The sequence below is a fragment of the Protopterus annectens genome, chromosome 3.part0 (genome assembly GCF_019279795.1).
Source record: "Protopterus annectens isolate FY-2018-M chromosome 3.part0, PAN1.0, whole genome shotgun sequence".
In the NCBI taxonomy this organism is placed as follows: Eukaryota; Metazoa; Chordata; order Ceratodontiformes; family Protopteridae; genus Protopterus; species Protopterus annectens.
This window is the reverse complement of record NC_056731.1, coordinates 669,568,357-669,595,194: the sequence shown is the minus strand read 5'-3', so window position 1 is coordinate 669,595,194 and position 26,838 is coordinate 669,568,357. Positions and strand designations below refer to the sequence as shown.

At 40.0% G+C, this 26,838-nt stretch overlaps 1 protein-coding gene across 1 annotated transcript in view; it reads left to right on the top strand.

Moving 5' to 3' along the window:
- Nucleotides 1–26,838, top strand: part of NPSR1 (neuropeptide S receptor 1) — a 1,074,098-nt gene that overhangs the window by 962,015 nt on the left and 85,245 nt on the right. Inside the window, exon 6 of the mRNA XM_044065077.1 lies at nt 16,285–16,465. Within this exon, the coding sequence (XP_043921012.1) occupies nt 16,285–16,465 (181 nt within the window). The remainder of the gene's footprint in view (nt 1–16,284; nt 16,466–26,838) is intronic.

Below are 26,838 nucleotides of genomic sequence, written 5' to 3'. Positions count from 1 at the left end.
GTGGGCTATGGCTGACCAGGTTTGCAAATGACTGCAAGCTGGGAGCTGTCATCAATTCCCCTAGTGATGCAGACATCCTCTAAGAGGGTCTCACCCAAACAAATGACTGGTGCCAGAAACATGGCCTCAAGCTGAATACAAAAAATGCATCATCATCCCCTTTGGGGAGAGTGATTTTCCCACAAATTATCACATTAATAACAATGTCCTAAGCACACAGTCAGTTGTGAGGGATTTGGGCACCCAGATTGATAGCATCCTGACTTTTGACCACCATGTTGCTTCCATTGTACAGAAAGCTTCCTACATGGCCCAGCTCCTCATTAAGGGTATCTCATCCAGGGACAAGGAGGTCATAACATCCCTGTATTCTTCCCTTATAAGGCCCATTATTGAGTACAATGCCCCATTCAGCATGTACCTCACAAAGCACATGCAGTAGCTGGAGAGACCACAGAGATTCCTCACCTGGAGAATCCAGGCCCTCAAAAACCTACTATACACAGATAGGCTAAAAGCCCTATCCCTCCAATCTGTGTCATACAGACTCCTCAGAGGTGACCACTGTCTGGCATAAAAGGTGATCTCAGACCCCTCCTTGATGAGACTGCTGCATATCCACAAATCAAGCTCCACTCGAGTAACCTGCACACGTGGACTCAACCTGGTCTGTGACATCATTAGGACTTGTTGGTGGGACAGATATGTGTCCCAGAGACTCCCCCATCTGTGAAATAGACTCCCTCTCCACGTCACACAGAGTACCTCTTTACCCTCTTTTAAGTGCAATCTGGATAACTGGATGGGAAATAGAAAATGCATCCCTGGGATTCCACCTGTGTTCCTGCTGGATAGGGGCATCGGGTGCTAATTTGTCTATACATAGGCTGAACTCTTGGCTAGGCTTATAAGGCCCTCAGGGCCAATAGCCTAGTAAGTTATTATGATCCTATAATCCTCTGAACCTGTTAGAGTTTGATCCCTGTAGGAAGTATGGCAGGTGCAGGAGAGTGAGCAAGCTTTTGGGTACAGTGCTGGGGCATTCTTGAGTCTAGGGTCATGGCTGGAATCCTTGTGAAAAGTATGATGACAGACTGCTGCTGGACTAATACCAGGGCTCAGAATACAAGTCTGAGGCCTGGAACAGTCTGGCATGTGAGCTCCCCAGTGCCGCTGGCATCCCCAGAACTGGTGAGCAGGTCCATCATCATTATGACCACCTGAGACAGAGGAAGGGAGTGCTCTTGGCCCAATGGATCCAAAATACTCAGGCCCAGAATCCCTCAAAAGTTTGTAAGTATATCTACAGGTCATATATAAAATTATAGTATAAATATCTGATAGACAGGTATGCATAATGGTATGTTTTCTCCCCACAGCTGCAGAGGAGAAGGCTCATAACATGGAGGGCCATGCTGGACAACCAGTATGAGACTGTAATAGGTGGAGACTGCAAATATATGATGTGCAAATGTGTATGGGTGAGGTATGCAACTCAGCAGCCTGCTATGATCTGTACAGATCACACATAATCACATCCACTAGGGTTTAAATGTGTACACCTGCATGCAAAGTATTAATACACAGTTCACTATCTATCACACATGACACCATGACACTCCACTTATACTACAAGGACAGAATGTGTGACCAAGCGAGTTGTAGGCAGAAACCAGTCAAGCAGCAGATAGCAGTGCCCCTGTAGCTCAGTGTGATGAGAAATACATATATCTCTTGTTAAATTTTGCACAAACAGACCACGTTTTGGATCCAGGGACTGGTACGAAGATGTGTTCATAGTGACACACAAGTAATCCTGAGCATTTCTAGAAACTGTCAGGTAGTGTTAAGAGATATTTTCTCCACAGGGCTCACAGGTAAAGAAATTATTGTATTAGCTGTATGAAGGGTATACTAATAAACTGTGTACAAATGTTCCAGTGCCCAGTCCCAAGCCAATAAATGACAACAGGATGGCTTTATACACAAGGCAGTCTTCCCACTACATGTCTTTCTAATGTCATGGTGTCATAGCTACTGATCACTGTTGCCAATAACCTTGTACACAGATATAAATCCAGTAGAAGTATGCCAATAGCACATTCACACAACATCAGTACAGGATACATCTTGTTAGTCATATATGTAACCTTGACATGTACGAGTCCCCTCTACTCATGTACCTGCAGTTGTCACAGCTTGCCCCATAGCATTTCAGGTCAACTAATTAATAGGTATGTACATGCTATGGTAGCTATAGGCCTCAGTTAGATGTTAAGTGAGGGCAGACCTGTAGAGTATTTAGCAGTACTGTTGTGAAAAATATAAGCCTATACAGTTGGTAATGGACTGTTTTTCTTTCCCCCACCCCTTGTCTGCTTCAATAATCATTATTCATTTACTATGGGTATCTTGTTTTTAAAACCTAATGTTGGGACATTTGACCTATTATTGTTCATATATGTAAATAGTTCAGTACTAACATACTTTGTTGAAACTCCATTGTTGGTGGCCTGTTGCCGTAAAAGTTACTGTCATGCTGTTACAATAATGACTGTTATTCCATTTATGCATGTATGTTGTTTGCCATGCAGTTTCCCCAATTCTATTGTTCTGGGTTAATTGGAACACCTATGCATGCTCTTATAACTAATGTTTAAATGTCTGTTCATGACTAACCAATACACCTTGAAAAACCTTAACGCCATAGCACATTTGGGAAGGCAGATCCCAGTGGATCTGCCTATCCCGCCTCATCTGGCTACGGCACTGGGTCCCAGCATGTCTGTGACCAAACCTCAAACTGCCTCCTCCACTGGTACTGCACCACCCTTGGGTGGAACTACATCAGGGTAAAGGGACCACCCCCCAGCCCCAGGTGCAGAGAGGACCCTGTCACCTGACACCAGTTCCAAGGTAAGGTGCACAGCATCATCCAGAGAGACTTGGATGTATGCCTACACCAGATTGAGGGCAGACTAGTGCACCTCGAGGGGCAGACTGGACCCATCATTCAGTGCCCAGCACAGCCACCTTCAGGGCCATGAAGGGGCAGTGGCAACTGCCCATGGGTGGGGACCTCAGTCCCACTGTTTCCATCTGGGGGCACGTGGCCCTCCAATTCCCAACCACCCTCCCCATCCACGGTGTTTACCCCCTGATTTGTCATATACCTCCCCTGTCTGCTGTCTTGTCTGCAAAAGCAACCTCTCCTACCCAACTTACCCCCCAAACATACCTACAACCCTTCCCCAACATCCCACTCTCACCTTAAAAAAGGGGGGCATCTGCCCCCACAAAAATAATCTTGTCCCATACATAGCTCTCCATTTCACCCCATGTGCACTGCCATGAATTAATCATCCCACCAAATATTCAACAAACTTATGTCCCCCACATACCTCCCTGTGGGGTGTGAGACTCCAAATTCCAAATTGTCCACATCATTCACAGTTGTTGCTGGCCAGGAAATGGAGAACTATGGTCCTTTCCTACATTGGTCCTGCACATACCTAGCTGCCTTTCATAATGTATTTCCCACTGCTTTCCCCCATTTCAACACTTTCCTATCACCCCATTTTTCTTTTATTTTTTTGGAATTAGCGCAGGTTTAAGAAGGAGTAAGCACTGCTAAGCAAAGCTAAGGGAAGCTAAGCATCTCTTGGCACTACTTAGCATCATGCAAATCCACCCAAACCCACTTAAACCTGCTTAAAACTGCTTTATTCACACTATCTCATTCAGCCACTGTTCTGCCCAGCAACAAAAAAAATCAGCACTGCTAGGTCTTGAACCCAGTGCACTAAAGTCACAGCAACACACCACTACACCAAATCTCTGGTGAGAATGACTAATGCTTTTGTAAATATATAATGCGTTACAGTCATGCAATGTGGGAAGAAACGGCATTGCTGGCATGTCTTGAACCCAGGACCCTCTGCACTTGAATCTGAGCAACATACCACTACCACAAATCAGCTGTGGGAATTTGCAATGTTTTGTAAATATATCATGCATAACAGTAATTTAACATTAGGGAAAAAAAGTCATCACAGCCAAGGTCTTAAACCCAGGACCGTGTGCATTAGAGTCAGAGCAACACCCCACTTTGCCAAATTAGCTTTAGGAGTTTTCAATGCTTTTGTAAATACATCATGCATCACCGTTGTTTAACATTAGGGAAAAAAAAGTATCACTGGCAAGTCTTGAACCCAGGACCCTGTGCACTAAACTTAGAGCACCACACCACCACACCAAATTGGCGGGGGGAATTAACAATGCTTCTGTAAATATATCATGCATCACAGTTGTTTAATATTAGGAAAAAAATGCCATCACTGCCACTGTTATTGCACATGCCATGGAGCTTATAGGGCTAAAGAGTATTCAAAGGTACTTCTAAGGTGAATGACATCAGCAGGCCTTGTAAAGTAGGGCAATGGGAAGTGTACTGGGTGGGAAAGGCCTCAAAATACTTTAATCGACAAATGCAAACAGTTCCCATTGCTGAGATTAGAACCCCTACCAATCTAGATACATGCACTATAGTGCCACACCTTTATTACCTGCATCACAGACTTATAGGTTGAAATATCTCCAAAGGTACTTCTAAGGTGTTTGACATCAGTAAGCCTCGTAAAGTAGGACATGTTTGAAGCTTACTGGATGGAAAAGGCCTCAAAATAATTTAACCTATAAACACACACACAGCAGTGCTGAGATCTACCTACCTATCTACTGACATGCATTATAGTGCTACATAGCTATCAGGTGCACCACAAGATTACAAGGCTGAAGAGTGCCCAAAGGTACTTTTAAGGTGGATGGCATCTGCAAGGCTTGTAAAGTAGAGCAGTTTTGCAGACTACTGGGTAGAAAACGCCTCAGATTACTTTAACCTATCGACACACACACACACACACACACACACACACACACACACACACACACACACACACACACACACACACACACACAAGACAGGTAAGGTGAGATTACACCCCCTACCTGACTACTATTACACAGTGGCAGTCACCTTCATACTGGCATGTGCCAGTGATTGCTATTGGTGTGCAACTGTCTGCATGACGACATCACTCTATGCCTTTCAGGGTGTCTCTCTCTTTCTCTCTCTCTCTCTGTCTCTGTCTCTCTCCCCCTGTCTCTGCCTGTCTATAATTGATATATTTGCATATGTTACCTATATATATGTATGCCTATCACACTCAATAGATGCAGATATATCACCTATGTGCCACCTCCAGGTAGCTGTCGGTAATCCTGTCTGATGAGAGTGGGGAGACACAGTTAAGGTGTGCCTAGCTGTCAGCATGTAAAGACATATCTGAACAACAGAGTTGCATAGTCAGATGTGGGTTTCTACATAGGCTGTATACCCAGTAAGACCTTCAATAGTAAGAGCTGGACTCCATTCCAGAGGTAACTGTAGTCCAGTCCAGGAATTTATGTGCTAAAGCTGAATGGCTGATGAAGCTATGTAAACAGTCCAGCACCTCAATGATATACTGTGTGAGAAATCTCCTGGCAGTGCGTTATTCTTATTAACTGAGTCATATCCTGGTATGGGTACAGAGTGCATTGGACTGGGCAGAGTTTTCCATAATATGTGTGGTATATTCTACATAGCACTATGATTTCCTGGTATATGAGTGACCGACCAGTATAGAGTTATGTGAGGGAGCACTGACAGACATTTGTTTACTGACCCCATACAATGCAGGGAACTGTGTTACAGTTCTAGTGTGCACATTCTATGTTTGCCTGGCCAGTGGTTCCCCTCCCCCTTATATGTCTTTTTTTGTCCTTCTGTAGTGTGGTCATGGCCTTTGTCCACAGTTGCTGTTATTATGCATTTGTAGTTATGGTGTGAGTGGGGTAGAAGTTGTAACATCACACACAGGGTTACTGACCTCACACCTCTGGGTGTACCTGCTTAGTGGGTTGTGCATAATTGTGCCCCATAGATCTGCTGTGGTCCTCAGATGGTTTGTGTTGCACTATTATTGTCATGTTGCAGGCTGGCAATAGCTGTCAGATTCTTACAGACATCTGGACAGACCCATATATAACAGTTACACACAGGCCCAGACATGGGGGCAGGCTCTTAATATTGCTCTTCCAAACTTACACAGTTGGTGGAACAGTTTTGGATTAGCTTACAATTACTTTTGGGAATGACTTCTGCATCTCTACTGTCTGTGTTTTCACATCAACCTTTATTGGTTTGCCAATAGTTTGTCAGGCAAATGCAATGTTATGACAAGCAGAACAGATATATGAGGCATACGTGTGGACATTCCTTAACACCTTGTCATTCCGCGGGTATGGATGGTGCCCACTTACTTGTTCTCAGTATTGACACAGTGACGTGGCAGCCTTTATATCTGGGTAGTCGTCTTGTCACAACCTGCTGTTGTAGTAGGCACTGTGTAGGTAACTCAGACCTGTGTACTGTCCATATGTGTGGCTCTCTGTCCCTCCATTGTCCAGCTTTCCTGCAGTAATAAATATTGAGTTCTGGCCAGTGTGCAGAACTCCTACCATTGGCATAGCTGACATGCAAAAGAATTACCACGGCCAATCTCAAACCATGGACCCCAATAATTATAATACTGCAGTTAGACCACTAAGCCACAACAGCCACCAGTAAGTGGTGTCTATTTTCTGACACTATTAACTGCAAACATACATAGCACATTGATCCCGGCATATTCATATTGCAGAAATGGAACATGTTCTCAAGTTGATTGTGGCAGCCCTGGCAATGTGTCACCTGCTGCTATCACCTTACAGACATACAGTAGATGTTATTGCAGTTCTATGTGAACACAGGTGTGTTGAGGGGAGGGGGGGCTTACTTCTCAAGTGTATGCATCTTCACAGACTGTGGAAATGTTTAGCTCTTAATTTGGGCCCATTTGTCATAATATTGTGGTTGTGTGGCAAATAATGGTGAATACATTACAGACAAAAGTTAGAAAGTAATGACAGACATGTGAGTTTCTGACTTCTTGACCTTCAGAGACTTCATACTACTGCAACAGCTGGTATTCTATCAACTTTCTATATTTGTAAGTGCAATATTTATGACTTGTCCTTCCATTGAACAGCTTTCCTGCAGTAACAAATATTGCCTTCTGGACAGTGTCTACAACTCGTACTGTATATGTAGCTGACATACAAAATAGCTGGCATGGCCAGTCTGTAACCACAGGCTCTGTCAACCACAGCACTGTACTTAGATGACTAAACCACAACAGCCACCAGTAAGTGGTGTCTACTTGCTGACACTATTAACTGCAAACATACATAGCACATTGGCCCCTGCATATTGCAGAAATAGAGCAAGTGATCAAGTTGATTGTGACAGCTCTGGCAATGTGTGGCCTGCTGCTATCACCTTACAGACATAGATGTTATTGCAGTTCTATGTGAACACAGGTGTGTTGAGAGGAGAGTGGCATACCTCTTAAGTGTACACATCTTAACAGACTGTGCAGATGTTTAGCTCATAATTTGGTCCCATTTGTCATGATATTGTGGTTGTGTGACAAATAATGGTGAATACGTTACAGACTGAAGTTAGAAAGTAATTACAAATGTGAGTTTCAGACTTCTTGACCTTCAGAGTCTTCATGCTACTGCAACAGCTGTTATTCTATCAACTTTTTATGTTTGTAAGTGGAATATTTACGACTTGTCCCTGTTCTATGTGTGGCCCCCTGCCCCTCCATTGACCAGCTTTCTTGCAGTAACAAATATTGCCTTCTGGACAGTGTGTACAACTCCTACCATAGGTGTAGCTCACATGCAAAATAGTTGGCACTACCAGTCTGGTACCACAGACCTTGCCAACCACAGTACTGTACTTAGACCACTAAACCACAATAGCCAACAGTAAATGTTGTCTACATCCTGACAGTATTTGCCATGCACATACATGGCACATTGACCCCTGCATATTGTGGGCATAGAACAAGTTAGCAAGTTGATTGGGACAGCTGTGGGAATGTGTGGTCTGCTGCTATTACCCTACAAACATAAACGTTCCTGCATTTCTATGGGAACATGGGTGTGTTGGGGGGAAGGGAGCATATTTCTCAATTGTACAAATTACCACAGAGTATCCCGATGTTTGCTTCATATTTTGAGTCCATTTAGCACAGTGTTGTGGTTGACTTGGAAAATGCTGGTGTATCATTACAAATTGGAGTTAGAAAGTAATGACAGTCATTTGATTTTCAGACTTCTTACCCTTCAGAGACGTAAAGCAACAGCAAGACCTGTTGCAATATCACTGTCTAAGTTTGTCAGAGCAATAGTTCATAACTGTCCCTCTATGTGGCCCTTTGCCACAAATTTCTTTATGGCTTTGTACAGCTGACTTGCTGGGAGAGGCTGAGAGGTGTGTATGGGACTCCAACATTGACATCCATGCACGTGACCTATGATCCCACAGTTTGTTAGTCCCCCACATATACTGCAGTGGGTTTTGTCACCTAGGGGACTACTGCATATTCTGTGGAAGCCAGTATTTGCAGACATTTCCTGTTGTCCTACATAGCTGTCAGTTGTCTGCTGCTATCCCAGTCAGTCACCCCATTCCCTTGCATACATGCAACAATACCATAGATATGCTACCACAGCATACTACTCCATTCAGTTGTTAAGAAGAGTGACTTACCTTGTGCTTGGGGGCAGTTGTAAGAACAGTGCTTCAGGACTGACTCTGTCAGATGCATGCAGTACACAGCCTATACATGGTAAGGTACAGATAGTGTGATGTGTGTAGCATCCATTTTACTGTGTGTGCGAGTAGGAAAGAGATGTCAGTCCCTGGGTCCCAAGGCTGTCAGTGTATGCGCTAGGCATTGCTCATTGCCAAAGCCAGGGTGTACTGGGCATGCCTATGTCTGCCTACAGGGGCAGGCTGAGGGTGTTCCTCCTCTGAGTCCCCTTGTGCCTGTGGGGACCTTGGCAATGGTGGAGGGCTGTGTCCCTCTTCCCTGTGATGTTCCTGCTGTAGCTGTTTCCGCAGGATCATATTGTGTAGCATGGCACATACTATGAACATGTGTGCACATGTGGCTGGAGAGTACTGCAGGGCTCCACCAGATATGTCAAGGCAGCAGAAACGTGACTTGAGCAGCCCAAACACACACTCTATAATGTCTGTAGTTTGTACGTGTGCCTCATTATGATGTTCTTCAGTATGTGTGTGTATGTGCATTTCTGATGGGTGTAATCATCCACGGTTCCTGTATGTAGCCAGCATTCCCCATGACATGGCCATATGGGATACCCCCCCATCTAATGCTTGATACGGCTGTCAGGCGTGCCAGATGTGGGAGTCATGATAACTGCCAGGGCTGCCAGCACATGCATTGATGATAATGCCCTGGGCATTGTACACAACCTGGCAGTTGATGGAGTGATAGCCCTTGCGGTTGATGTAGACTCTACCCTCTTCACCAGGTGGTGCTTTGGTGTGGACATGAGTGCAGTCTAATACACCCAGTACCTCTGGGTAGTGTGCTACATGGTGGAAGAGACGCATATTGCTGGTCCTCTCCTCAGGTGTGCTGGGGAAATACATGTGCTCACTGGAATGTCTTAGCATGACATCCAGGAACTGGTGGAGTACTTTGGATGCAGATGCCTGTGAGACCATATGATGTCCCCAGTCGGTCTTTGGAAAGTACTTGTAGCTAGTATTCTTAAGGCTATACATACCTTTGTTTCCACTGGGATAGGTTCCCTCTGTTGGCCCTGGGTCTGAGGTGAGGGCAGCAGAGCTCAGTGAGTTGCTGTAGTATGTCCCTGTCCACTCTGTAGTACTCTACTATCTGCAGCTCATGTAGCCCCTGAAAGATTACCCTGGGTCTGAACACTCTTCTTCTCCTTAGTCTGGGCCAGTTGTCAGCATCATCCTCATTACCGCCCTCAGTCTATAGCATGTAGAGATGCAGCAAAGCAGCAGCACCCCCTATCATTTTGTCAGTTAAAATTCCCAAGTGTGTACTCCAATAGTGCAGAGTATGTGGGGAAATCAGATTGAAGGGTGTCTGCATACTTTATATTGGTGTGCTGCAGATTCAGCCTGTGTGATTGGCTGATTATGATATATTCCACTTGCCAGCTACATTACTGAGGGGTTTGAATGTCCCACACTGAGTGGCAGAGGCCTTATTAGTCATTTATAGTCGACTGCCTTTTGTCTGCTATTTCCTTTTTTTTTTCCAGTTTTCACCAGTTTAACACATGGAGCTAATGTAAATGCTGCTGAGCAGAAAGGACCCTCCCCTGTACATGAGCATGCTCAGCATTTCTCTCACCAGCTAAGCACAGCTAAGCAGCCTCAGACACAACCCCCCTGCTTAGCTGTGCATAGCTGAGCCACTGAGTTCCAATGTTCTTACGCAAAGCATGACACACCCTTTTCATGTCAGCTGCCTCTTCTGCCTACACCACCATGTTGTAGCCCCTATACAGTTAGGTACCTGCAGACACAGTGGCCCATTTTGCTATTCAGTAAACTTAACTCATTTGCATATACCTAATTACTTATACCCTAGTTACAGCACTACATGAGAGCCTATGTCCTTAGCAACCACTGTTACTTGCCATTGTATGAGTCTACATGCTGGCCAGTATAATGGGAAATTTAATTTTAGCTTAAATAATCCCCTTTTAATGTTTTAAATTTACTTTTTGTCAGATCCCATGCTTGGGCGCCGCTGTGCTCTGCTTAAACATGGCATACGTGCAGAAAAAATTAACTTTGATTTTTAATATTTTGCATCAGTTTTATATGCCAATGGCTATAGTTTTGGCCATTGGCATACTTGATGCAACTAATACATGCTTTACTTTGAGTTGTCTTAGCCCCATTTTTTATTTTGCAGTCTGGTACAGATCCTGGATACATTTGTAATGCAGACACGGCTCCTACACAGATGCCTGTCTGCTTCCTAGATCAGTAAATCATCTCATTTGCATGTTTTTCACCAACAAATAAGCTGATTTACATTCTGCAATCACCTCAGTGGTTGAACAGTGCTGGGAGGCTCGTGCACGCCCCCAACACTGTTTCCTGGATCACACAGCCGCCAAGCTCCATGTTCGAGCCATGCCACTATGCTTACATGGAGATTAAGTCCATGTAAGCAGTATTGAATTACCCCCTGGATGTTGTAAATAAAATCCAAAGCAAATATTTGAAAGAAGCAATACTAAATTGAAACAATTCCAGTCAATATTTGCTGCTCATGATAATCTGTGGTGGTGGTGCTGTGGTAGCGTTGTCGCCTCGCAGTAAGACATTGTCCTGTTCGATTCTCAGCTAGAGCATCTTCTGTGTGGAGACATGCGTTAATGGGCGTACCTTCATTGAAGATTGTGCATCAGGGCTGGCAACTCGGCACGTAAAAATCTGCTGCCATTCATTAGCAGACCGGAGTTCCGCTGTGGTGACCCCTAACCGGGAAAAGCTGAAAGACACAACAACAACAACATTTGCTGCTCATGTTAAGTTATAGAAGAAAACTGTACCACTGCAACAAACTTGAAAAAAGAAAATAATTTCCTTAACAAAAGAGACTTTCACTAAACTTTGAATTTGAGAGAGGTGACTGCTACTAAGAACAGCAAAAGCAATGTAGAGTCTGGACTGCAGAGAAACACTTGAAAAGAACTGTACCAATGACCAGGATAGAAATGTCTGGGAAGATCATAGAACAAATATTTGCAAAACCCAAAGATACAGAAATAGTCCTGCATCAATATGTAACAATAATGGCCTCAAATATTCCTCATGTTCAGTATAATTCAGTCATGGAGTCAAAATCATCAAACCCACCACTTAAGCCTGATAGAAAACTCAACAAACAAGCCAGCAACTAAAATACATCTTGTGGAACAAACAAATAAGTATATCAAGCATCCTGATAACACATAACAATACATCAAAAAATAAACCCTTTGGTACAAAGAAAAGTAACCAGCACTTCTGCATTATGTGGTGCCTTAGAAAAAAACACAATCAGGTGATTCTGAACCATGACCATTACAATATGATTTAATCATTTAACCTTTGTTAACCAGGGAAGTCTGACTTGGAATAAGCCAGTTTTCAGCAGAGGCCCAGTGAGAAATGCTCCAGACACGTCTTTGCAATATGGGATGAAACCAGAGCAGCCAGAGGGAACCCACACAAACACAGGGAGGACATGCAGTCTCTGCACAGCAGGCACCACAGCCAAGAACTGAACTGGAGAGCCTCTTGCTCTGAGGTGACACTGCACCACTGCACCATCTGCAGTGAAAGGTCAAAGACTATTAGTGAACTCCGGTCTTAATGTGGAAGACACGACCAATAAAACAGTACAGAAACCCATGTTCAGATGTTGTTAACAAAACTTTGACTGGCATAACAGCCCAAAGAGAAAGATGTCTATAAAGGCAAGGACTGAGCAAACAATGAGGCTTTTAGAGCCTATACCTATTTCAAGAGTGAGCATGTTGCTAGACAGTGACTGACTTGTATGGCAAGGGTTAACCCTGTGTCTGCAAGTCTATGGGTTAGCCAAGGTGGAATCTGGATGGCTAATGATGCTTTTTCCAATAAGTCTGAGCTAGAAGGTTAAGAGGTACATTGTTCAATAGCAAATACTGTGAGGCTTGTATAGCTGCAATCTAGGACATACCAGGATCCTAATCGTGGATATGCTTGTTATCAGGAAATGGGGTTTTGGAAAAAAAACTTAGTCTGACTCAAGCTGAAGAACAGGGAAATGAGAGCTGAAAGATATTGTTTACTTTGGCTGATTTTTGTAAACCAGAGGTACTGTATGTTAGTTTTATTTTTTTGTTAAATAACTCATTGTAAATAAACTACAGTAAAACTCAAACACTGTTTCCATTATGTCTTAATGTATGCTATAATATAAATAAATATATATGTGCAAGATAATGAACTAGCATTGTCTTTATTGTGTTAAATTTACTGCTCATTTTAATGTGTTGGGTACATTTAATGCCCCATATGATTATAAAGTGTCAAAAAACGAGTCACAATGTTGTGTGCAGCACATTTAAAATCTTTTTCTTTGACATTTTTTAGGGGAGATGTCTATCTTACTGTGATTGCTGCAGCTTTCCATTATCTGTGGCACTCTGCAGCACAAAGCACAGCATAGTATATATTCTCTCACAACATTCTGCAGCATTTCCAAATGCAGTGATGGCAGGTACAGTAATAAACAATATTGCTGGGAGTCAGTGCTTGGATGCAGACTTCAATTACTTATTTTATTTTTCCAAGACCATTTCTAATTTGAAGCTTTGTCAATTAAAGGAAGCAGAGCAGAAATGCTTCTCATCTCTGACTGCCATAATCAAGGGGAGGGGCATAAATGCTATTATACAACGACCCCCCCATTAATATTCAAAAAACGTCCACGCTGATTGATCAGCGTGCACGTTGTAAATCAGAGTTAAAGTAATGGAAAAAGGTCCGGTCGCCCAGACTTTTTCCATTACTATAACTCTTTTTTTTTTTTTTTACAGCAACGGAGAACACAAGATCTCCATTGCTTCACACTGTCTTGCTATGTTAAACGAGTTTAACATAGCGAGACAGCATTAAAAAATGCAACTGAGATTCTCAGTTGCTTTTTTTAATGCTGTCTTGCTACGTTAAACTCGTTTAACATAGCGAGACAGTTTGTAAAAAGCAAAGGAGATCTTGCTTTCTCCGTTGCTTTTTACAAACTGTTTTGCTATGTTAAATGGGTTTAACATAGCGAGACAGCTTTAAAAGCAACGGCTCCGTTGCTTTTTACAAACTGTTTTGCTATGTTAAACCCATTTAACACAGCAAAACAGTCTGTAAAAAGCAACAGAGATCTTGCTTTCTCCATTGCTTTTGCCCACAGCTCTGATGTACTGCGTAGGCATATGCATGCGCAGTACATCAGAACTGCCGCAGAATACCAGACAGCTGCGGAAGGGCAGCAAGGAGGCTTTATACAATGCCATTATTTAAGAAAATTAATTATTTTTTTTCTTAAATAATGTCATTGTATAATAGCAATAACCCACTTCTGGGTGTGGGTAATGCTGGATTTACTCATGGTTGGCTTTGTTTGGTCACTTGGGCTTCGCCCTCATGACCAAACCACACCAACTGTGGGTAAATCCAGCATTACCCACACCCAGGTGTGGGTTATTGCTATAATATGCTGCTCTGGCTTGGGTTCCTGAATCACAGATGCACATAGTGGTATTATAGAGTCTTGTAGATGTGACAGTGTGGTTGGCCTGAGAGAGGTAAATAATGTTGCATGTGCCACCAGCTTGAAGAATGACAACTTTGATGCAAAATTTTGCCATGGTCAGAATTATCATGTGATATGGCACAATATCTCAAATACTTCAGATCATTCAGAACATTAACGTGACTGAAAAAAATGTAAGGTATCCAAATCAGTGCCCAGGGATCAATTTCTATTAAAAGTTCTTCTAATTATAAAACTTAGAAAACATCAACATTTCTTTCTGGATGCAATTTTAGTGAAGTTATAGAAATAATATAGCAAATGAAATTACAGCTGTCAACTGCAACTGCAAAAATGTATGTCTAGTCTATGCCACTTGCATCATTTTCTGTCTCACACTGTAAATGAATAAATTGCTTTTCTGCTTCCCATTTTCATTGGGTATTTAATGTAACAGCATCTGACAGAATCATGTAATCTACCACATTTAAATGAGGTGTAACTGATTGATTAGTATTGGTATAGACTTGGCAATAAATGTTGCTATTGATTTTGTCACATTTGTGCTCTTTCCCTTTTTTGCAACTTAATTTTAATGATGGGATGACAGCGTAAGTGTAATTCTTGACCCACAGACTGTTTTGGTTTTTAGCTAGTTTGTTAAACTAATAAGCACTTTAGCACAAATTATACCTTTTGGCATCACCAAGAAGCACATTTGGACATGTCACACAATATATTAATTTTACTACAGATGTCTTCCTTGTTTTCTTTCTAGTAGAAAGGGCCATTGCCCAATGGCTCTTGTCCAGTTTGTAAAATGCAGTAAATAAATAATTAAATACTCTAACACAGGAATGTGCCATTGGAAGCCAGTGTGCACTCTGTTTTTTTCCCTTATCTCTAATTGGGTCTCTATCATAACATCAAAGTGTCAAAACTTTGAATGTTACAACATTGAACCCAAAACCACAAAAGCTGAAAACATTGAAGACTGAGAACAGTGATTTTTTTCCCTGGGAAAAAAATTGCTGTTCCAGTACAAAACGTGAAACACATGAACACTAAAAACTATTTCTAATGTGGGGGGCTGTGCCCCTACTTAAATATACCAACTCCAAGATAGCACCACAGTGGAGGAAATAGCGAAGCCATGAAAACGGCCCATCAAATTCTTTCCCTGGGAAAGAATTTGATGTTCTGCGGCTTTGATATTGTCAGTCTTCGAATTTTCAAGTTTGAGGTTTTGGTGTTCGAACTTTTCAACATTCGATGTTTAGATATACACCTTCTCTAATTAATTGATAACCTTAAAATGCAGTATTGTAGTATTCTACTAATCTGTTGGAGACATGCTGTCTATTACTTTTTATTAGGTTAGGGAAATAGGAAGTCATTATTCTGATGCAGCTTTGCTAATCATAGTTAGAGTTAATTTTTATTTCATAACATATCATTAAGAACCAACAAACTAACTTAATTTGTATGATATCTATTGGTAGTAATTTTGGAATTCAAATGTAGTAATACTGTATAAACCTCAGGTAAGTTTATAAATCAAAATATGCATGTAATGTTAATGATTATAAAAGTCATAAATGTATAATGCAGTAGTAAATGAAACATGATGATACATTGTTTCTGTTTTTCATAATTATTGCTCTTTTCTGGCAAAAAAGTTTTAGAATAATTTTGTTTTCTTTTATTTAAAATTTAATTTAAAGTTACATTTAAATAAAGCAAAAGAGGGACAACTATATTAAGTTGGCCTGGTTGATTATATTTTCAAAATTTGGTGTTTGCTTCATTAATAATTTGAAAATTGTTATATAATACTTTACATGCATTGCTTAGAGTTTTCTGAAATCCCATCATGAGCTATTTGAATATATATAGTTTCCATTCTACATCATAATTAAATGAATATTTGCTTTCTTCTGCATTTTCTATAGAAAAGAATGAACAATTTCTGCTCTTCTCCTTGCAGCATTTCTACTTTGCTGGAGTCCTTACTTCTTTTTTGACATTCTCGACAACTACAATGTCATCCCTAAGACAAAAGAAAGGATTTATGCATCCGTCATTATTCAGAACCTGCCAGCATTAAACAGTGCCATAAATCCTATTATCTATTGTGCCTTCAGCAACAAATCCTGCTGTCACTTCAGGTACAGAAAGTAACATTCTTGAATTCATTTTTTTGCAGTATGGGCATACATTTTTATGCATGTTGCATGCCACAGATGCAGGCTCATAGCTTTGTTGTGCTCACTACATCATAAGTAATCTGTACATTTCCACAGGAATAACTGATCCCACATTTGTTTTCCTTCTGCATGTATCATTGCATTATGTCAGAAGAGCTTAGTTCTGCCATATTAAAATGGAGCTGGCAGTTTTATTATTATTTTTTGTTGTTTATATTTATTTATGTATTTATTTATTGCAGCGGGATTTATCACAATTTAATTGCTTTATTAAGTGCTGGTCATTATACAAGTGATTACTTGATATGGAATTTTCCATATAACAGATAACCTGCTAAATTATATTGGAGAAAAAATTATGCAGATTTAATGACATCTGCAAAATATTAAGCAAACATAGGTAAGGCCTCTCCAAAAGCATGTCATTTGAAATTTTGATCATATCTTAGCAGTACTACCACCTGCTGCAAAATCCTAAGCAATTCTTCATTATGTAGAACATATAAGATGCATGCCATCTGCATTCTAAATGAAAAAGCTGACTATACAGTCTCCTTAAATGAAGCAGCATTTAAAGGGATTACACATTTTTTTGTCACCATATCTTAATTCTATAGGCAGTACAGCACTCTCAGATTTGCAAATACAGCAGATAGTTTGTCAGCAGTAGGTTTTACTTTAAACTCACTGTTTAATTTCTTTAAGGTGATATTCATTACTTCTTGCTTACGGTAACATTTAATGTTCACTGTTATCTTTAGCATCTGGAATAGTCAGAACACCAGCTAACATACATGATGTAATTCTCTTAGATAAGTTGTTAATTACAAAACATTAATTTTAAAGTGTCTGTGCATGAGACAGCATTATTTCCCCGTGGGAGAGCATTGGGTGCCCCAAAACTTATTTTAATATCGTATATAATTTACGTTCCTTGACAATCTAGATTTAGCTATAATTTTTAATATAATGATAATGCAAAGAAGATGGTTCAGCTGTTGCTGCTATGGAACAGCTGACTTACATTTTTTTGCTACCACAATGACTGCCGTAAAACTATAGACCTAAAATGTTCTTTAAAAAAATCACTTTCTTGCTTTACCAGTTTTGTGGTTGGACTGACAAAGTGAGCTCTTTTTAAAGTAGACCACAGATACAGCGGCCTAGATCATAATATTAAAAAATGAACACGCACAGGAATCTGTTTAGTTCCAACCTCACTAACACGAGTACTGAGGAAATAATAAAAAAAAAACAGAAAAACTAGCAAAATTAAAACTTTGTTGATGAGCTCAGGCACAATACTTTCCAAAAATCATGAAATCCAGGTAGTATTCCAAAGCAACAAACCTTTATTCATCACAGACAGGCAATCCTCAGTAAGAAAAATACTTTACTATTTTAAACATATCAGCTTTTATACACTTAGAAGTAGGTGTGGAAAATGTATGTATTGTTTAATTTTAAACCAGCTTATTCCAGGCAAACAATATAAACAGGGTTGTAAAAGTGCATTTCAAATCAGCAATTATACGACCCCCCATTAATATTCCAAAACGTGCACGCTGATTGGTCAGCATGCACGTTGTAAATCAAAGACTTATACTAATGAAAAAAGGTCCAGTCGCCCGGACTTTTTCCAGTAGTATAAGTCTTTTTTTTTTTTACAACAATGGAAAACGCAAGATCTTCGTTGCTTTTTAGAAACTGTCTCACTATGTTAAAGGAGTTTAACATAGCGAGACAGCTTTAAAAAAAGTAACGGAGATCTTCCTTTCTGCATTGCTTTTTTTAAAGCTGTCTCGCTATGTTACATTGGTTTAAAATAGCGAGACAGCTTTAAAAAAAGCAACAGAGATTCTCCGTTGCTTTTTTTAAAGCTGTCTTGCTATGTTAAATGGGTTTAACATAGTGCGACACTTTGTAAAAAGCAACGGAGATATTGCTTTCTCTGTTGCTTCCACACACAGCTGTGATGTACTGCGTAAGCATACGCATGCGCAGTACATCAGAACCACTGCAGAATACCGTACAGCTGTGGAAGGGCAGCACAGACGCATTATACAATGCCATTATTTAAGAAAAGTAACTTTTTTTTCTTAAATAATGTAATTGTATAATAGCAATAACCCACTTCTGGGTGTGGGTAATGCTGGATTTACCCACGGTTGTCTTTGTTTGGCCACTCGGGCTTCGCCCTCATGACCAAACCACACCAACCGTGGGTAAATCCAGTATTACCTACACCCAGGCGTGGGTTATTGCTTAAGTACCCACCCCCACACACTACTACTGATTAGATCAAACTAAATCCTAGTTAAGGAAAACACTACCTATCTATTTGCAACCTCCATTCCAAAATCAGATATTAAGAAAAGCATAACATACATATAAATAGACTAACTTTTAACCAAAATTGCTTTCGGCTAACTAATGCAATAAAGCCTTCATCAGGTCTGTGACAAGAACTAAAATCATATACATATGTAGATAATTAAAAAGAGCTAACTAGATAGATACAAGAAAAATCACACAAAGCTATCTAACCATAAACATTATCTAATTAGAACACTATATATATATATATATATATATATATATATATATATATATATAAATATATGTGTGTGTGTAATAATATCTAATAAACATCATCAATATGTATTAGTGTGCATAACAACTAAGTTATTTACAGCTCAGAAAAAATCTCAGTGCTTTGCAGTTGAGAGAAAAAAACACCTGTCATGACAGTTATCATGTTTACAGCCTCCCCAAAAATGTTTATACTATGTATACCAGTAGAAAAACTAGACAGAAATACAGAAAACAGTGGAAAAAGGAAACTAGCAATGCATAAAAGTGTTTAGGTGTGCATGAGTGTGCACCAGTATGCTAAATGGGGAATTATACCAAAACTTTATGGTAATAGTGGCATGAAAAAATGTGTATTTTAAATTTACCATTTAAATGTCTAAGAGTATAAGTATATTAAAAAATCTAAAATTAAAATTATGAAGTAATTAATAATATAACATATATAAATTTATACACATTCTACACATCAGTTTTTATTTATTTTTAGCATGTTTGGCACCTTTAGTACTTAAAAATAGTTCCTCAAAATTTCCCTAAGAAACCTTTATAGATTGTGTGGCCACATGTAGCATGGCTATCCTCACCCACCAGAAAATAGAGCATATACAAAATGTAGTATGTGGCAAGCATTACTGATGTAATATAACACTCAAACCTTCAATGTGTCAAACAACGTCATTCACAGCAACCTGCTGATGACTGACCATCTCCACTGATTGAGCAAGCATGAACAATGACTTAATTAGGGCATCCATCAAAGCTACCCTGTTGCACAAGTGTGGCACTGGTGGCATTCACAATCTGTCAGATGGAGAGAGAGATGTGTAATGCCTAGAGACACAACATGGTATGTATGGCCTTTTCAAGGAATGCAAAGGACTGTAAAGATATATATATATATATATATATATATATATATATATATATATATATATATATGGGTCCACTTTGTAATCTCAAAATACTGAAATGCCTAATTTCAGTATTTCGAGACTACAATCACGAACACACACAATACCGATATGCAACAAACCCGAAACTGACGTCACTGAAAGCTCAAAATCGCGAAAATGAGTGTTGTGACTTTATTGCTATAGACTCTGAATCCCCGGCTGTGTAGTTACATCCACCACTGTTGTAAAACCCTCAGGGTGTGACTTCCCAGCTGTGTAGTTGCTTCCTCCACCGTTGTAAATTCCAACACCAACAGTGTATACAAAAGGAATAGTGCATAACCCACCAACACGGAGATACTAGTGGGAGACTCCCCAGTTACATTTGTAGCACTCTAGCTATTGCTTTCAGAAACCCAGGTGTGTCATGTGAGGATCCTCTCAGACTGGCTGTGCCTCCTCACCAATTGACACCTCTTGGGGGAGGGTGGGCATCCACTAGCTAGGCAGTTCCTCAGTTCCTCCACCCTATCCTGTTCTCTTGCCAAAGTCCTCATTAGTAGAGAGAGGTCTGTTGCCTTGGCACCCAGTAAACATTTGAGGTGGCGGTACCACGCCTCCACTGAATTCTGTGTTCTTGGCAGAAATAATGTGTTCAGATCATGGATATTCCAAAACAAGATCAGGAACAAGGGGGGAAACCCACTGAAAGACGTGGTTCTAGTTGTAAACTTCCTTTTCCTTCCCAACACATACCAGTCTCCGAAGCACTTCACCAAGTCCCTCCCCTCCATGGGAAATGTCTCCTTCAGAATGGAATAAGCCTGCACAACCTCCTCTTCAGGCAGGAAAGCTAAAGCTATGAGGGACTTTACAGCCAATTGAAATTGCAGCTGTGTATTATATAGTGGAGCTAAGCCAAGCTGCTGCACCTTTCTCCACACATTTCTCCCAAAGTGGAACAGACGGCCTTTAGACTTCACTCCACTAATGTTAACACTAATGCTTTTTATTGCGGCAATTTCAAAGTCACATAATACATATTGTAATGAGCTGTCAAAATCTTGTTCTGCCAGTAACTGGAATACGCAGTCCCACATTGCATTGTATGATTTTAAACACTTCTTACTCATTAAACAAAAGAGTAAGGGGACTGATTTGCTGTATCCCCCATAGCGCCAGCCCGTGGAAGCTGTACAGCTGTCTACACATTACCCCTTTATAGAAGAATGTGCCATCCATTAGCCAGATCGTTTCACAGCTGAGATCCAACAGATTGTTCACTGTACTGAAGGCTATCACCACAGTATCACCGGCTACATTTACCACCTTCTTTTCAACAAAAGTGCCTGTTTTAATGGGATAGTCCTGCACATTGAGTGTACGTAGGGTCAGGTGTGGGTTATGTGATGATGCTGTTTGTTTCTGACGGACTCTCCCGATCTGTTGCAGGACAGCTCGTCTACTGGGCAGGTCAGGTACTAGATCTGTTGATGTGGAAGCTAGGGCATCTTCCACTAATGGACACAGTGCATGCCTGGACACTTCAGCCCTGTGTTTTAGCTCAATACATAGCGTGCACTTCTCAAACTCAGTTGGATCACCACTATGACTATGTGGGACACTCTTCTTTAGCAACTCACTGGTAGGTACAGTACAGTAATTAGCCTACCTTTACACTTTTTGTCTGTCTTCCATTTACAGCACCAGTACGTTTTGTCATCTGCTGTACGTTCTACATGGTATACATAGCCCTCCACTATTAGGACTTTCTTCCCCTTTTGCGATACCTTGGTTCTGTAAATGTTGCCAATACTTCCTGGTGGGAGGTACGTTGTGGATGCCATTGTGTCTTGTACTATGTACGTGCCCTCTATAGGGTATTGGGGGCATTTATACCCTTTTTCAGTATTCTAATATGCCGTGATTATGCAGTTTAGGTATTGTGTGTGTTCGTGACTGTAGTCTCAAAATACTGAAATTCGGCATTTCAGTATTTCGAGATTACAAAGTGGACCCATATATATATATATATATATATATATATATATATATATATATATGTGTGTGTGTGTGTGTGTGTGTGTGTGTGTGTGTGTGTGTGTGTGTGTGTGTGTGTGTGCACTTGTCTTTCACAGCTTATGAGACTTTCCATTAAACATAGTGGAAGTAACCCCTCATACAATGTCTGTGTTCTTCTTTAAATTAACCCAGTTTGTTACTCCGTCCACAGACATGTATGTGCCATGTAATAAAACAGGACATGTTAGGGATGGTATGTGGTATCTGGTATATACTAGACACAATAGGCCTTGACATGTTCTGCATGCACTGTATCACTTAAGGATGCCACCGCATGGCACTGTCTTGCACTGTGGAAACTATATTTGATATGCTGCCTATGGTTTTGGTGTTGTCTGAGTGGGAACTAAATAGCTGTCATGACAGTCAGTCAGTCACTGTATTCTACAGGAACCCGCATATGTAAAGACTAATCATGTAACCATTCCATAGCACAGTGTCTACATGCTTTTCTGTCTCTGAAAGGAAACATTCTGGCAGGTATTATCTGTTCTCTCTGTTCTGTATATTTATATTGGTATGCCCAATCAATACACCCATTGCCATCTTCAAGCATATTCTTAATGGAACTGCTGGATAATGATCCATATTTCCCTCACAGTGCTCCAACTCAATAGAATGTGACTCAGCCATTGTAGGGTCAGCTATAATTATGGCACCTTTATGGATCCACCAGTCATTGTCTGCATTGTGTTAGATGTTAGTTTTGGTTTTGTTTATGTCATCCATGACAGAATGTCAAGTTCCTAGAGTCCACAATATTAGTTTTTTTATCTTCTGCAATGTCAAAATTTCTGTGTGTATCACAGACACTGGAACTGTCAACATTTCAAGTAACTACTGCAAAAAAAAATAATTATATATATATATATATATATATATATATATATATATATATATATATATATATATATATATAAAATGTTCGACATAGGCAAGCATTCCAATGATATACAAGCATCCTAAGGAAAAACACTAGAAATTCTTGGAAATATAATCCATCTACCTGAAGGTTCTGTGGTAACATGCATAAAAACAATATATTATCCAATCACAATGACCACTACATGCTACAGCCATCTCAACACACTATTATCCATGGCACATCCCTGTAACATAAATATCTGGCTGCTGTGTATCTTAACACAGATGTACATATCTTATTGAGGAGCTGCTATCTGACTCCTGGTATACAACAGTTAAAAAACACCATGGCTCCAATGTTATTTTTACACAAGAAAATTAAAGGCCTTAAATTCTTCAACTACCTGATAGATTAGCACACATCTCCTTATACTTAGTAACTGACTGGCTGCTCCAAGGTGCTCTTGTGTCTCACATTTGGAGTCATAAAAGAGACAATCCTGTACAACTTTCTTTTTCTTCACAAAGCCAGTTAATATGCAAGCACCCATAATAGGGACCTAAAGCTACACTGATAAATAAAGAAAGGCTCTCATATGTTCCTGACTCAGTGCATTCACAGTCTATGGAATACATTTCCATGACATGTCAAGCAAAGTACTACTGAGTCTACTGTAAGGCTAGTCTTGACAATGGCTTGGACAGATAAATTTACACCAAGGTTATCATGTATGGCCCTGCTTGATTTAAGAAGTGAACACTGTCAGTGCTTGTAAATGGTGGTGAGGACTTTTAAGTGTACCTTCTTAGATGTGTATATGGCTGGACATCTTATAGTTTTACAGTTCCTCTGATTGTTTGCCTCGTAGTACTCTTATGTTGCTATGTCCTATGTTCTTATCTACTCATCAATTGCAAGGATCCCTTAACAACCCATGAAGGCAACAGCCTGACTTCATAAGAAAAAAATGCTGTCATAACATTTATAAGTACATCCAGCACTACAAATTGCTTTCAAATTACTCTGGAGAGCTGCACGTGACAACCCCCCCCCCCTGCCACCCCCCACTACTTTAAACAGAAACTCAAAAGTAACACTGTTATGGACAAATGGAAATAGTAAATATTTTATAACAAATATTATTCTCCTTTTCCCTTATTAGTAGCACCTTAGGATAAGCCATATAACAATACAAAAAAAAAAACAGTCTTCAGGTCCACAATATAAAGTACCTCTAAAAAATATCCAGAAGGACAGCAGGCATCCATCTTTTAAAAGTCACATCTGATGAAGTATAATTCAAAGGATGGCAAACTGAGTAATACAAGTTGGCAAAATGGAGTCAGAAATAGGTTACAAAGGTGTGAGGTGTTTCCTGCTATTATTATGATTACTATTATTACCACACAAATTATATCCTCCCATTTCTGATCTCTTTTATCTGTTACCACTCTGACCAAGGAGACCCATGCTGTTTTAATGCCTCGGTAAGGTTACCATTCTTTTCAAGAATGCTATAATAATAATTCAACCTATAGCCATCTACAGGCATTTTACAAATAATTTAAATACATTTCATGCGCAGAAATTATTACACATAACAATGTTCAGAAGATACGTTTGACAATTATATATAGTAAGAGCTTTACATCATAAAGAAAGTATCATCATTCCATTACATAAAACGTTCACATATTTTATATAAAATGTCTGTTAAACATGAATAAGTTTACTAACTAAAATTTTAATTAATATATGGCTACAATCTCTCATATTTCATTATATATGTCTGGAAAAACTGAATAGTCTGCTTAACAGTGAAGTTTTTACAAGTACGTTCAATGACTATTTAGCAGTAAATAAAACTTATCAAACATCAGAATCTATACAGCAAATCATGGTATGAACATTATTATTAAAATGTTGAAGAAATTTGCTTATATGCCTGTAGAATAAACAGCTATGTAGTCTAGAAATTCCATGAGCAAAGCTTATTTGATGATAGTCTTTTTCTGAGTTTCTGTTACAGTGGGATTTCCATTTGAATCCTGGACTTCAAAGTAGCATGCTATACATTCAGTATTTTAGAACACCTCGATTTTTGATTATGTTAGGGTCAATGGTAACTTAGGTGAAATGAGCATGGCCAATAATTGGCAGATGACACAATGGACTACTCTATGCTACGAAAAAAGACACCATGCCACTCTAAACACACCCGATGTTATTTAGTATAGTGACAATGTATATATATATATATATAGAGAGAGAGAGAGAGAGAAAGTATGTATTATTATACTCTGTAGTGCTTATATGTAATATTCATTATGCTAGTTGGTGACATATGCAAATCAGGAAGCAGTTCCTTTTCAGTGCTGCTGAGACAGAATAATAACCCATTGTGATATAATCCAGCTCAGTATTATTTATATTTTAATAATAATATCATCATTCAAACCTGGTGGGTAGGTTTCATTTAATGAAATGTGATATTCAGTCCCCTGGATTTACTAATCCTCTGTGCAGGACTAGATTAGTCCTGCACAGAGGTGGCCGTTTAGGAGCAGGATGGCAGCGTGCCATGCATAATAATGAGGTGCGCTGCCTGAGCTCCTAGGCTTACATGGAGCATGTAAGAGTGCAGGGGGCATGCCTGAGAGCAGAGATCTCAGAATATACATGCCCTCACAATGAAGAACAGAAGAAAGGGGCATGGAATGAATGAGACTGCTCATAGGTGACCGCATATCCTCACCAACAGTCCCCCTTGTGTACAACAGCAACAGTATATATACATAAAATGAAGAAACCCTTTATTTTTTATAAAAATCCGATTAAAGCTAACCATAGGTGCCCGGGTGTGCCCATTGCTTAGTTACGGTTAATGCAGCTTAAATGGCTGAAGAAGATAACAAGGAAGATATATGCAAATAAAGCAGCATAGCAATAGTGTAGTGGGCAGAGCATTCACTTTATGAGCAGGCATTCCCGGTTCGAGTCCCATTTTCCATGGCAAAGCACGTCATGACTAATATTTATGTTGCATAACCCACTAAATAACATATTTTCATGAACTGGAGTACTGCAGTAAATGCACATGTGAGGTGTCAGTGTCATAATGAATAAGGCACTAGTAAACAGGTTTAAGCACAAATAAGCAGTAGTAAACATATTTAAGCACTAGTGAGCAGGCTTAAGCCCGTTTGCATGGCGGTAAGTAATGCCTACACTGGTTAAGCAATTCTAAAGCTAGCTCTCTGTAAGCAGATGTAATGGCAGGTTAGCATTGCTTACCATTGCGCAAATCAACTTACAACTGCTCAAAAGTTCCTAAATCACTCTGTATCCAACGGCCCTTATTCTGCCCATCAACAAAATAAACAACCCTGCAGGTTTTAAACCCAGGACCCTATACACCATAGTCATAGTAGTTAACCACCAAGCCATCACAGAAATACAGAAAAGTGAGGTATCAGCAAACAAGTCCTCACCATAGTAAAACCAAACTGAACCTGTGAAAGGAATCAGTATACAGTCATATGTTCCATAACCCACTAGATAACATAAATATGTGAGCTGGAGTACAGCAGTAAGTCAAGAAGTGAGGTGTAACTGTAATAGAGTTGTAGAAGTCCCCAATAAAACACAAGGACCCCACAGAGTGTATGTACACATTAATCATGGATACCAGGCAGATATATAAGATGTAATGAATAAGAAATCAATGCCAAAAAGAAAAAATAATGCAAAGTCTAATGTAAGCAACGCTAAGCATTGCACAGGCCAGTTTAGGAGGTGTAAGCAGTGTGTAGGCCAGCTAACTCAATGTGCCCAGTGTTATACCCCTTTAAACAATGCCAGCCTTAGTTAAGCAGGTTTGCCCATAGCAAAACTGGACA